Source organism: Oxyura jamaicensis, chromosome 7 (genome assembly GCF_011077185.1).
Source record: "Oxyura jamaicensis isolate SHBP4307 breed ruddy duck chromosome 7, BPBGC_Ojam_1.0, whole genome shotgun sequence".
Classification (NCBI taxonomy): Eukaryota; Metazoa; Chordata; class Aves; order Anseriformes; family Anatidae; genus Oxyura; species Oxyura jamaicensis.
This window is the reverse complement of record NC_048899.1, coordinates 1475676-1490344: the sequence shown is the minus strand read 5'-3', so window position 1 is coordinate 1490344 and position 14669 is coordinate 1475676. Positions and strand designations below refer to the sequence as shown.

The 14669-nt window shown below is 43.2% G+C and overlaps 1 protein-coding gene across 12 annotated transcripts in view; it reads right to left on the bottom strand.

The window, feature by feature from the left end:
- ANKRD44 (ankyrin repeat domain 44) overlaps positions 1–14669 on the bottom strand; it is a 148571-nt gene that overhangs the window by 72032 nt on the left and 61870 nt on the right. For all 12 annotated transcript variants that reach the window (XM_035332248.1, XM_035332243.1, XM_035332245.1 and 9 more), the window contains exon 2: positions 6096–6179. In XM_035332248.1, the coding sequence (XP_035188139.1) occupies positions 6096–6179 (84 nt within the window). The remainder of the gene's footprint in view (positions 1–6095; positions 6180–14669) is intronic.

The following is a 14669-nucleotide window of genomic DNA, read 5'->3' as shown; positions in this document are numbered from 1 at the left end:
CTACCAGCTACTAGGAGGAAAAAATAACTGTCCTAACTGAAACCAGGACACCGAGTTATGACAACAAGAACCTTGCCATAACCTTAACCAATCTGTCTGTACGCTGCTTGCTCGCTGACCTCTGCTGCGCTGTAATCCACCAAGGACTAGCTCTTAGGGGCTGCGTGAGTACACACTACGACATAACTTTCCTACACACTGCTGCTTCTCACCTATCCTAAGGCTAGCCACTACACAAAACACACCAAGACTGACCGAACACTTGTACAAGTGTAGAATTGGTTTTATTTATTTTTAGCTTGTTCATTTTAATGCACAGATCTTTCTTAGTACAGTGTAGCCTTTGTAATAGCTATTGGACCTGTCAGTGATAAATTTTACAGCAGCTTCTTGCAACACAGCCAAGGTTTGCAACAGAGCTGAACGGTTTGAAGTTGAATTTTAACAATACAAGAACAACCATTTTCTATATCAGAGAAGCTAGGCTATTCAGTGCTTTATTGATAATAAGCAATATTTTGTACTAAATTGTAAATCTAACAGATATTTGATAAACCAGAGAGGAAAGGACATGAAACGGAAATGCTTTGATGTAGCAATGTAAACTTAGGGGGATACTAATGGGTCTGAAAGACCTGCAAAAAACAACAAAAGAATGAATGTTGCCACTACCAAAGTAGTATCTATCCGTAAATAATCTCAGCTTTCACTTTTTAAAATCAGTGCAAAATTATGTCAAAGAAAATGAGAATCAAGTCTTCAAAGAGAGGTTTTCATCATGCGATTGCATTTAAGCTTAATTTCTCCAAGTTTTCGGCATAAAGCTAAAATTTCTCCACTTATCAGAGCCAGGCACAAAGCAGAATTCATCCTCATGTGAACTATCAGAAAACAAAAAAAAAAAGAAAAAAATGCATGGTGTGGATAAAATGAGCAACAAACATGAAGGCCCCCCAGGCAGCATTTTCTGGACTTTGGCAGGGAGAAGTGCCAACATGACGCCTGCAGCTGAGCCTTGAGCAACTCAGCGGAGGAAAACTCTTGAGTTCCTGTTTATGATCTGCACAAGGCTGAGAGAAACACAGAGGGACCAGGGCACCTGCCTGTCCATCAAACCTCGCTCCTGGCATCCTGAGAGCTACCAACCACTTCAGCAAGATCTAAAGAGCTCACCGGCGTTGCATCTGCTCCAGGCGCTATGGGACGTCCAACTACAGCTGCCATTCTGACGTGACAGCAGTAAAAGCAGCACCAAAAGTAAGTAGCTAATACTGATGTAAAGACTGACAGAGAAGAGAATAAAAAGGAAGTTTGATGTTTCAAGGAGAGGTCTGCCAGTACCCCACAAAGCTGACAATCCATTATAAGGCAAGGAAAGAATGATAACAGGGTTACAAATAGCACTAAGACAAATAATCAGACCTGCTTCAAGTGCAGTTCTTAAGGGAACAAAAGGTCAGTAAGAGACAGTAGATAAGCTAAACAATAGCTAAAATAAATTATTCCAAGTTGAGATACATACTCTCTTCCCAAAACTGTATTATGGGCTTCACTAGTTCACAGAGAAGATGATGCTGCATGTTAACATTATTTGCACTTCTTTATTTTTTAAACTACAAATAAAGGAAATTACGAATTTAACAAATAGGCAATCAAGGACAGAAGGCCTCAACAAGTAAAACACTCAACACATGCTTCAACTGTTGAAGCAATCACAGTGACACTGATAAGGCTCAATGTTAGGCAACTCCTTAAGTGCTTTATTGGATCAGAGCCCCAGCACACATGAAGATTAGCAGAACAGTGGCTCACATGAATCATACCAGCATACACGAAACGTTTGGGCACGTTAAGAAACAGGCCAACAGTTTCTCCTCAGCACAGCCTGTATCTCAGGTAATGGATCAAAATCCAGCAGAGTCTTCTTCACAGGTCTAATGTTATTTTGTACAATACCACAAATTCTATCTATATTTTCTTAAAGAAAAGTATTTATTGTAAATAAAAATCATGCTGATTCTCTTGCATCACAAATGTCAATACAGATTCAGTATTCAATGTCCTTAAATTCCTGAAAGTTGTTCAAAATTTCCTTCTGTAGAAAACAAGAAAATTCTCCATGGTTTCCCACCGAATTTAAGAGCACACTGAACAATGCTGACAGAGGCTACATACCCACTGCAAACACAGCCCTTAGCTTGTACCGAACTGTCACACTGTGTCAACGCAGAGGCTTTCCAAAGTTCTGGAATACATTCATTGCTTCAGAAGACTTTCTAACATGGCAGAAGCACTTCTAGAAGATCATCACTTACTTCCAAAATAGCTTTATCTCCTGTGAGACTCCATAGTGCCAAAAAGAAAATCAGCATTCCTTGGACACGAGCAGCGTTGAGCATCTGGTTCCCAAGATGACTGAAATACCACATGGCTTTCTCCCTTTGTCCCAAGTCAGGCATGTCACTCCAAACCAACCGACAAGCTGTTTTTCACATCAGCTATCCGAAGCACGCAAGGCCTTTCAGGCTCAGAATCTAAAACGTGCACACTTGTACCCTCAAGCACTCGCACCATCCCAAAACTCATGCTTAGCAAAATTGCAAAAGTAGGATGAGAAAAAGAAGTGATAAACTGCAATCATCCAGACGTCTTCATAAGGGCCTCTTTCTTGCCTTCCTTATCAGAAACAAAGCTCCCTCTAAATGCCTGCCCCTGTGTGTAAGGCCCTGTAGCCTCTGCCGGTGCCCCCCTGCAGACCTGCTCTGCAGCTGGCAGCGGGCAGGCAATGCCAAGCACCTTTACACCTCCACATGGCTCCAGCCTGGCCCAGCAACAGTCACTGTAGCCCGCCTGCATCTGCTGGCTCTGCAGCTCTGACAAATGAAAACGAGCCAAATTCAGCTAATCCGTTACATCCTCCTAACCTATCTCATTTTGACCCAAGCGGGTGAGGGAGCTTTTGTCTGAGAAGCTCTTGACATGGACAAGCAGCTTCTCCAGCTGGCAGGGCACCGAGCATGGAGCAAGCCCAGGAGGCAGTATCAGCACCCATGCCCATGACCAGAAACAGAAGCAATTAAACAAAGGGAAAGTAGATGTTGCCTGCAACAGCCTCAGCGTGGGGGCAGGGAGGTATTATTTACTTTCCTAGAAATATGAATGCAACAAAAATCATTCTGGGGAAACCAAAATTGTGCATAAACTTTGGTTTTTAGGGTTTTATCCAAGAGGAAAAACAGGATTAGGTGATAAAGAGGAAAAACAGAGAGAAAGAAGTGTCTGGTTTGGCTTGCAAACATCTCATCAGATATGGGTAAAAACACAGGGAAGATTTTTTGCCTTTTTTGTTTGACTTTGTTTTTGAAGGGAAACTGATAGATTGAGATGAAAATTAATATCTTACAGAAAGGGAAAAGTTTAGTAGGAAATCAGAACTCTGCACTTAAAGGGTGCTGCACAGCTACAGGCACTATCAATCTTACCAGTGAATGCAGAATAATCCCTAGATGAACTCCAGGTTCTGCATCATTCCCTCACCCTCCTCCCACAGTGAAAAAAAGCACCCCCGAAATTCCCTCCCCACCCCCCCCTCCCCCCCCCAGCCCAATCTCCCTGATTTCTCTAAACGTCTACCTGAAACTAATCTGGCAGTTCCAGCCCAGGTCCCTTGTGCCTTGGGAAGGCAGGCTGCTGAACACTACCCATGGGCAGCCCAGGGGTTTTTCCCTGGAGCCAGTCCTCAGTGGCAGGGGGTCGCTCACCGCCAGCCAAGCGTAACGCTGCCCACACCGTCACTCTGCACAAGGAGTATTGCGTTCCCCCGGGCAGAGCTGGGAACCGGGGAGATCACAGCGACTGCTGCGGCGGTAAAATGAACTGAAACCGGCTTCTGAGCCAAACAGTTGCGACTTGCACTTTGTGGCAAAACCGAAGTCACAATTATAGCAGCATCCAGAAAGCAGCCATTTTCATAAACATATGCTTCCGGACTTGGAAAGATTTTATTTATTTGACCAGACAAAAAAAATAAAAAATAAAAATAAAAAATAAAGTAACCTTCTAAACCCCTGATTTCTAAACTCTTTCCTCTGAGGTTCATTGTTTCTTAGGACAGATGTGCTTATCTCCCCAATGTTCCACAGTTTCTCCATGGGCTTTTACTTCTGCCTGCCTGCTACCTCTCTCACGGTAGATTCCAAAATACCATCTATAAAAGTTCAAAAAACCCCAAAGCTTGCTGCAAAAAAAAAAAAAAAAAAAAGGAAGTCTGTTTTATTTCCCTCTCCTACTTGCATTTGAACTATTTCAATACCAACATGGCTAACCAAAACGATCAGCAAAGGACTAATCACTGCCAAACAGTGTCAGAGTTTCCTCTCACATGAACACCCAAGCATTAGAGAAACACTAACATGGAAGTAATTAAAAACACCCTGAAAACAGAAATGTAAGCAGGCAGTGCAAATTTCCAGCTGACAGCACAGGAGGAAGGAACAAGCTATCATTTGATCTTTCTTTAATGACAGTTTAAGCATTTAACACTTTTCTGCAATCGCTATTAAAGACCTTCAGAATTTGTGTTGCCCAGTATTTTTCTAATTACTCCAAAGAACAGTTTGCTTTCTTGCTTCTGACAAAATAGCTGTTCAGCCGAAGCATTCTTGGGTGGACTTTTATTAACTTAAACATGATTCTGAGCAAAACTGTTCAAGTTCAGTTATTTTTTCTATTCCATACTATGCTACTCAGCTATAAAATACATATTCCTCGTTTAACATTGCACCCTGACAGATGAGAGCATCTCCCTAGCAACGATCACTAGCACACTTGCAGCCAAAGGATAGAAAAACATTTAAGAAGCCTACAACAGCCTTGTACAGGAAATGGTATTTTGAAAAACTAACACAAAACACAGAGGAAAAAGTAGGACTATCATGTTCATCGAGATTTTTTTTTTATTATACTTTTATTTTATAGTATTTCTAAGACCATCAGGGAAAACAAATACAGGGGAAACTCAAGATAGGTGATGCTTTAAGCAAGCAGTTTTGAGAGGTTATTTCAAGAAAACAACCAGGCAACGAATCACAGGGAAAGAGTCAAGGTCTTCTTTCTCTGAACACATTCCCCATGAAAACCAGCAGCAAATCATTCCTTCCACTTGAGAGAGACCTGAGTGGGCTCACTTCTGTTCTCTGAACCAGATGTCTGGACCCCACTGCCTGCACAAGCTGCAGTGCGAAGGCTACACGAGGCTAAACTGCTGGAATTAGCTATGAATAAAACAACAGCTTTATGGCAGAGAAAGACTTGAAGAAAAGGAAGGTTGATTCAAAACTCCAGGAAGCACCTGGAAACCACCATTCTGGTTCTGCTTGATATTCTCACCAGTTCCAAAAGCCATAGACTGCAGTCAAGACTAACAGGGTTCATTTCCAACAGTACAGATTTAAGCTAAAATCAAAGAAAAAAAAAAAAAAAAAAAAAAAAAAAAAAAAAAAAAAAAAAAAGGAAAAAAAAAATCTGCAAAAAGACCAAGTTCAAGTGGAGAGTTTTTTCACTGTTAAAACAATTAGCTACTACATGTTTGCAGCTGCTTACCATCATTCTGTTTAGAACAAGCCAATTTGAAGAATGACAATTCCTCTGTGGGCAAATCATGGCCAAAATGCTGCTTCCTTACTCTGACTGCTGAGACCTATAGTGAAACTTTATTTCAAACACAGTCAGATGCTGAATAAAAGCTCCTGATCTGTAAAGGCTCTTCAAAAAAGGAAACTCTACAGAGAGTAAAAATATGCAGCTTTCAGCTGTTCTCATTCATTTTCTCAGTACACAGGAAAACAATGTCCCTGAGTAACCTGCACATTTGGAATAATTACCATACATTTAGAAAAATTAAAATCACCTGCTGGAGATAATTATATTTCAGACTAATAATTAGGATTACATTCAAGCCCTGAATCTCCAACTTCCAAATATTTTCTGTTCTGTTATGTGCTAATTGCTAAGGACATGATTAATAAGATCATTGCAGAAGTTTACAGGCATGGTGCTTGCATAGCCCAGGCACAAACATATGCCAAGTTACATACCAAGGCGTTGACATCCTCAGTCTTGTAGATCAACATCCGAATCTCTTCTGGATCACCACTGAAAATCGCTTGGACCAGTGGAGGCTGGTAAAACAAAGGAGAAGAAACAGTATTACAGGTTCGTTTGTCTTCTGTTTAAAAGGAGAATATATTATTTCTCCTAATACTTACTAAAGCTGCCCACAGACACCGTGAGCGTGACCCCAGTAACAAGCCAACAAGAGCATCTCATCAGGAGGAGCTATCAGCTTGCTTGAGGATAATCCGAAATCATGAGCATGTGCACACACACGCATTATATGTGCAAACAAACAGGGACCCCCATCAGAACAGCAACTTTTGTCAACAACACACAATTAGCCCAGATGTTCTCTCTGCCATGTATAGGAAAAACTAATTACATCAGATATTGCTGTGTGCTTGCTGTTGGCACAGATTAATGGTCATGCAATACACATTTAGAAACAGAACATTATCCAGATAATGAATTTCTGGGCAATTACTAAACATCTTGTGTCTTTTTACTGAATAAATAAGCAATGAGCACAGTTAATTTTAACCACCCAAGAAGTGAAATAATTATCGCATTGTTTCAAGTGTGTTATTATGCTATTATGGATCGGAATGCATAAATAAATAATCAGGTGTACAGGGGTTAGAACGTGCCACGCTCACTCCACTCCTTCAGCAGCGCCTCCATCACGGCCGTCAGAGGGAAGGAGCGCTGCGCATGCAGAGCTGCTGCGCTACACGTCCAGAGCTGGCAGCCTGTCCTTCTGCCTGGCTTTGCACTGGGCCCCCAGCAGCAAGTATCCGAGTTACTAAGCAAGCTGGCAGAACACAATCTACTCAATTTAAAACCAAACCAAACCCTGCCTCGCGGCTGAAGACTCAGAAAAAGAAAGGGACAAATTACAAAGATACTTGTCCCCTGAAGATGTTAGAAACAGGAGGTGGCTCCAGCTCCAGCTGCCCCTGCTGAAGGCAGTGTCCTACCCGGGGCAGCTGCTGCCAGCCTGGGGGCTTGCTGCCCACCTCCAGGTTGCCTCCTGCAACCAGCAAAGACGTTTGTGATGCCATGCAACCACCGGAACTTAAAATAACCCTGCAAAATGGAACCACGCGTGGCTACTTGAGCACATAAGACCACAGCATCTCTCCAGACTCCGCAAAATGTAACTATCTTGTAAACAGGTTATCTCAAAATTCAGAAACAAGCTGGAAAAGAAAAACATTATTTGCAAACTTTCCACTGCAATATTCATCACACTCAAACCTGGAAAATCTATTTCTAAGTTAATGGTGTCTATTTTAAAACATATTAATCCCTTATGTCCTTGAGAAAGATTCACATCGGAATTTTACTCTTGCCACTCCTCCAACAGAAAAAGGACTAAAGCAGCATCTTTTACCACAGCTGCCTGATGTGTTTCATCACAGTGTGGTCTTATGTACTGCGGCAGATGCTTGAAAAAGGAAAAAAAAAAAAAAAAAAAAAACGCATTTCATTTGAACCATTTGCCATGCTTCCCTCCCAGCCCATGCCAGCTCAGCCACAGAACACTTCCCACAGAGGGATGCAGAAAGCAAAGCTCCGAGTCTGATCCGCCCTCCCTCATGTGCCAAACTCAAACACGTCAGAACTTAACTAAGAGTGAGATATTGCCATTCCTGCATTTGTTTGTACCAAAAGGAATTGCTTCAAGTGATTCCTGGTCTTATGCCCCCTGGCATGCCGATGGAAATTAGTATTTCCTAGATTTACTGTAAACTTCACACTAGCTGCTAGGAAGAACCAGTGAGTAAGAACAGTCACAGCAAAACATTTCTCTTTCACGTGCATTTATTGTAATATAAATAACAAAATAATCAGGAAAGCAGAGCACTCCTCAGCTGCAAGCCAAAGGGCAGCACAGCCCAGTGGCCAAGCACCAGCCACCCCTGGCACCTTGCACCAGCCGCTGCCACCACTCGCAGGTGCAGCCCACAGCCTGGACCCAACACCAGCAGAAACATCCAGCCAACCTACGGTCTACGGGATTGTTAGAAGCAATCGAATACTGTCACAGGTATTGTTTTTCTCTCAATCAGGGAAGCTAAAATGCTGTGTACTGCTCTATTAAAAAAAAAACGGGGGGGGGGGGGGGACGAGAGAGAAGTCTAAAGCAAGGCAGTTTGGCCCATTTTTGGCCAAAAATCTGAATTAGACTCTTGGTTTTACAGGAAATGCTTGAATTAGCATCAGCGACTTGACACAGAACGCAGACTGAGCATAATGCTGCATTCTGTAGACCTGTGACACATAATAAGACCCCCCACCTAAATTTTCATCCAACATGCTGCATTTAGCTTGCTGTATCACACCCCAGTATTTAGTCTACCTCTGAAGCAGGCTCACATTGCTGATACACACAAGCTAGCTGCCATACACCCATCCACAAAGGCCTTAGTCCTTCAGCCTTTTCTCCATGAGAAGCTCTTTCTGCAAGTTACTCACGACAGAATCTATCACTGCTAATTGCAGCAGCAAGAGACGTAGCAGAGAGAGATCAGGGCCTGGGATGGGAAAGAAGAGAGAAAACCAGAAGAGGTTAATATCCATCCTGAGTCACTGCCGTGTGACTTTCTCAGATTGGCCATGTTTCCACTCCACTAGTTCGTAAGTTTGCTTCACTTTTAAAGGCACTAGTTTTGAAGCGAGAAACACTTCACTGTTCAGGAATTTTTCCTACCAATTGCATTAAGACCTGCCAGTGTGTGTGAGATGCTCAGTCACGTATAATGACCTGTTTAGGAAAAATATGTCAGAAGAAAATTGCAGCACTGTTGCTACAATTAGGGGTGAGAGCCGAGAATGGGCATCTGCTAATCAGCACAGGGGGAAAGGTGCTGTTCTGCTTAGCAGCTGCCAGCGAACAACGGAGCCTGTGCAGTTACGTGCGCGTTGGTGACGGATATCCAATGACCTGAACAGATCACTTTATTGATCTGCTATGGCAACCATGCTTATGCATCAATGACTTCAACTTTAAATAACTTTTTTTTTTTTTACTTATTTATTCCCGAAGGCAGGTGACAAAGCTTCCTAGTCATCAGAGTACGGTATATTTGTGCAAATAATAGCTAAAACCTGTGGCAGCATAATCAGTGAGCTATTTCATTAGCATAAATATCTCGCTTCAGTATCCTTCAAGTTCAGAACTTGGTAAATACTCAGGGTGAGGAGAAAACAAAAAGCAAGTGTAGCGCAGCTTACGTGTAACTATTCCGAGAAATAAAGACGGGTACGGATGTAGGAATGGCGAACAACTGTTTCATCAGCTCAGTTCTCCAGAGCATTCAAATTCTTAAAGAGAGTTTCAGCTGGGAGTCTTCACATTTTTTTCTGAAAATACACACCAGCAGCTACCAAAAAAACTTGCCACGTTACTTTTCATTATCCTCCATAGGTCCGACAGACAGCACAAAGGAAAGCAGAGGCTATCACCACGCTGCGTTCCTGGGGCTCTGAGCCCCAGATCAGAAGAAGCATTTGAGTGGACTGTCTCAGGTATCATTTTAATTACTGCCAGAAGTGGCTGCTGAAGCGCTCAGCAGAACAGTTAGCACTTGGTCAAGTAACTGTGACATATATTAAATATTTTGTCTTGATTCTAGGTGTCCCGACTCACTAACAAGGACTTCTCATTTAAGACAACCTTTCATTCTGACAGAAGCTGGCGGCAGGTAGGTGAAGGATGATCGATTTCCACACCTGTTTGATACTATTCTTTGGTCTTGTGAGTGAAAAGTGAAAATATTGATCATTTACTTGTTCCAACTGCATTACAGCAGCTTACTGGACTAAACACACGGATGTGTCCACAAAACCATTTCTCTTCAGCTGGCAAGACCACGTACCAAGTCACACAATTGTCTCAAAGCAACCGATTTTGTCAGGGTTTTGCCCAACACCTCCCTTTTTCCCCACATGTACTCCTATTACTCAAGATTACAAGGCTGTCCGCAGTGTCACATTATGCACATCTATTTCCTTCCACTGGTCGCAGTACAAAGCCCATGCCTCTTCCAAATTCACATTTAGAACTTTCCCCTGTGCCTACAACGTGGAAGTGTCCAAAATACTGCTTTAACTTGTACGTCTTACAAATGGGAAGTTGTACACCAGATTTCTCCAAATTCTTGGAGTACCTTTCCCTGTCACTTAGTATGCACACATTTTATGGAGAATCCATTCTGAATACAGGAATTACCCAACACCAGCCATTTTTCATAGACCCTGTAGCCTGTTTCACTTGCATGACTAGTCAGCCTGCTAGCACATTTGGGGGACTAATCACTAGGTAAAAACAAAGAAAAGTTTACTTTGAATTTATTATTTTAAAGACAGTATTTCTGTTACTGGAATTTCTATATGGAGTGCCTTCTGACATGAAGGAGCTGGTATTTGGAGAAGAAAGTGCTTGGATGATTGCTAAGGGGTGTTTCAGAGCAATTACAGATTTTTCCTGAGCAACTCCTAAGAAATATTTGTCCAAGCTACGGAAAGACTGGTGGAGAGGATCGAATCTGTAAATATGGTATATTGGTAATCTGAGAGCACTATGGCAAACTGGCAATATTGTTCCATGATCAAATAGACTTACCCAGGAGATTTATACTTACCAGATCAATAAATACCCTGGACAATGCAATATTTCAAATATGTCTGGAAAAAAAATCAATTAACTTTTCTGTTTTCAAGTGTATTTGTTCTGGTTTTGGAAGGCAGATTATTTGTCAATTATTTGTCAGGGTTGTGCATAATCCACTGCGGAAAGGACAAAGTATATGCATTGCTGCTTAGTTCGGTTTGCTCCTCTGTGCTCATGCACCAACAAAGTGATGTGACACAAAACAGAAGTATTCAACAAAACAAATTAACAGTCAGAAAAGTAAGAGAAACTCAAGGTAGGTGGGATGTCCAAGTTTCAAAAGGTTTTTGCATTGCTTTTAAGCTATTTTTTAAAGTATGCAAAAGAGCTGGGCTCTGGTGTTTTCCCCAGAGCAGCTGTTTGATAGCTGGCTGCCACGCTGTACCGTAAGCTGCTCAGAGAAACATGCTGACATTTATGTTTCTTTGTAAAAGTGTCAACTTTTCTCTTGATAGCTCTCCAGTAATTTCTCTCCATGGCACTATAGCAGCCTCTTTTTACTTAGCATCTCCAAAAGCTCAGACTGCGTTCACCCTTCAGACCACAGAGAGGTCTTGGATGTTGCCGGCACAGGGCACCACTGCAAACGTGCTTAGGGAGCAGTGGGGAGCCCGGCACGGTTCAATTTGCTGCAGTGCAAAGAGAGTAGGAAAAAATGTATGCATAAACCATAACTAGAGCACATTCAGCGTCAAGAGCAACTTCGTACCTAAACTTTAGAGAAGGATGAGGTGTGGGGGGAGACAACGCAGCATCTCCTCGCTATGGGCAGAGGCAGCCTCCTGTGGAGGGGAATCCAGGGAAAGCTGCTGGCGGTGGCTCTGAACCTCCCTCTCAGAAACATTTTGTCTTTGCTGATAGTAGGAAGAGACTAGCAGGACTCATCCTCCCCTTCCCCCAGGGGAGGCGGCTTTTCGGGAGACACTACGCGTCAATGGAATAATTCGGTAGCCGGGCAAGCAAAGAATGAGAAAGCAAGAAGGGTGACTGGTGCCTGAAGGTCTGTCCCTTCAATCTGTTGATGCAAATGGTGAATGGCAACTTCATCAAAACGTGAAGAAATGCTCAATGACCAAACGCTGCAATACTACAGCACGCACCTGCAGCCACCAGAGTGGTCTAAGCCAGAAGGAAGGGCACGGAGCATTAATGCTACCAGCAGAGGATGTCTGCAAAGGCACTCACTGTGTTACAAACAATGCTGGGTTTGTTTCCAGGGCCTTCTCCCCCTTCCTGATGATCAGTTAAATGCTCCGTAATGCCTAAGTGGTTCTGGATTTTAAGTAATTGTTCACAAATGTCTGAATAATTCACGTAATGCTGGCATAGTCTGTAGGCAGTTCCTACTGGGGCATGAGCTCAGCCTTTCCCATAGCAGCCTCATGAACAGAGATTTGAATATTTTCCAAAATACTTACAAATAGTTAGAATACAGTGATTTATAAATGATCACCAGGTACTGTCATTGCTGGTGGCATTTCTGAAAACAGAGTTTAATCACTGGTGTACATTTTTAGAGGGATTACAATTAACCACAAGATCTCAAACAGAAATAGAGCAGCTCCAGCTTGGCTGCTTGCACAGACCATGAAGCCACCTGTCTTCTGGGAGCACTCCCATCCCTAGGGTAGGATCTGATCAGGTTTAAAGGCTTGAAATACAGGCCTAAGAAAACACCATTATGCATCTTGAGGACGGAAAAAAAAGTCTTTAGCTTTATCCACACAAGTGTTTTTACCAAAACTACAAGTTCTCTCTCATTACAGCTACTGTGCATCATTAAGGGAAGGGGGAAAGAAAAAAGAAGGATGAAGTAGTTGCAGCAAAGATGCTTGAAATCAGACTATCAGGTGACAAGCTGAAACACACCCTCCACTAAGGCGTTTGCTTCACAGAAGGGCAACCTGAAGTGCTTGGAGCAGGGCCCCATCCTGTGCCACGTCCTGCATGGGGCCAGGATCTGGCAATGCGGCTGTGCTCCCACAGCTTTTGGAGCTCTGCCGCCGGCCAGCCAGACCCAGGCACTCTCCTGCGCACCCCCCACAAACAGCTCGGCGTCTCCAGCCAGACAGAGATGATGACAGATCCTTTTCTATAATTAAACATGACCTCAATTAATCATTTAGTAAGTGATGTGCAAACCAGAGGAAACTTCAGTTCGCTTTCCCATGAGCATGCTGCCTGTGAGGCAGTTTGAACAAAACCCTTCACAGCCCTGCTTCCTTCCAATCCCTGCACCCTTTGTTTTGGTCCCCTTTTCCTGGCCCTCTCCCCTCCTCTAAGCACCTTCTTCAAGCCATTTAAACCTTTGCCTCTCTACTTGCCCCATGTCTGTGCCCCTAGAGCAGGGGAGCTGGAGATTTTATGATGATGCACGCTTGAACACCTTTCAATGCAAACACACGCTGTCCAGAAAGCACTTCAAACAAGCAAGAAGAAAAGAAACCACAAGCAAAATGGGGAAGAACACTACCACACATTGAGACAGTTGAAACTTCAACACATTTATTTAGCCAAGCTTTCACGATGCTGAAAAAGGAAAAGAGTCAAGACTAATTCTGCATGTGTACTGCAGCATCAAGCCCAGTATTTCTGTTCACATAGTCCCCAATATGCCAGTCCGAACCGTGCAGAACAAGCCTCTCTGCAGATCTATTTCTGGCAGCTAGCTTGGCTCTAGATCTTGGCTGCCTCCCATTTTTCATTATGAAGCCTATGAGCTGCCCCCAGAATTGTTTATGTTTCCAGGTGAAACAAAGGTTACATCCTGCTGTTCCTGGAATCCTGAAATTCTTCTGCACGCAGAATATGCTGCAAGTGTCTTATGTTTTGTTAAACTTATCAGTTAAGGCACCAAAATAACTCATGGCATGTTAAATTTAGATCACTTCTAAAAAGGAAAAGAGCTAAGCCACTTTAATTCAGCTCACTTAATGGCCTTCTCATTACTGGAGATTGTCCACTGGTCTCAATTTGAATTATTTTTTTTTTAAGGGCCTGCAGATCATATCAGAAAAGTAGTTAATAAACGCTGTCTTGAAGTTACATTGATCAAGTGGAGACAAAGACTCAGCATGCTGCAGACTAGTGAAAATAAGAAAACATTTTTTAAAGGAGACGAAAATAAATATAGCAGCTTAACATTCGTTACATTCACCAGCATTCATTACCCATTTTAGCAGAGAAAAGTCTGATGCAGACAGCTTAATAAGACTCATTGGAGTATCTACAAAGATTGAGGATAATCGATCTAATGGTATACTAGATTTTTCTTGTCCTCTTGAATTTATTTCTTCAAAGCCCTGGGGATGATTCTGTCTTGATACAAATTGCCTGTTGGGTAACATCATGTCAAACATACGTGCTAATGATGACTATTCTCATTCCCCCCCCCTTTTTTCTATAATCCATTTATCGTCTAGGAAGGAGCAGGGAAGAAGCACCAATGTCCCTGAAGAAGCCGGTAACCACCTTGCTCTTGCTGCTGCTCATCTCCAGTCCCACCCAGGCCACCCACCCACATGCACGGGCAGTGGGGACCCTCACAAGACACCCTCCCAGCCGAGCTCTCGGTCGGTGCACGCCAGCTTTAGCCAGGCACGAAGCGCCGTGGCACATTACACCACCAAGCCTGCGTGCCCCACTGGGAGGCCAGCAGCTTTCAGAAGAGCCCCTGCTTTCTCCCAGCCAGAAGTGTGGCTGGGGGCAGCCTGGGAGGCGAGGTTAGGAAAGTGGAGAGAAATAAAACCACCTGCCACAGGGCTGAGCTGTGGCAACCCCGGTGACAGATCTGCTGCTTGCTGGAGACTGAAAAATGAAGCAGCGAGGGGAGAAGCTCACTTGCAAAACATCAGCCCTACTGAGAGCTTCACTTCCTGCT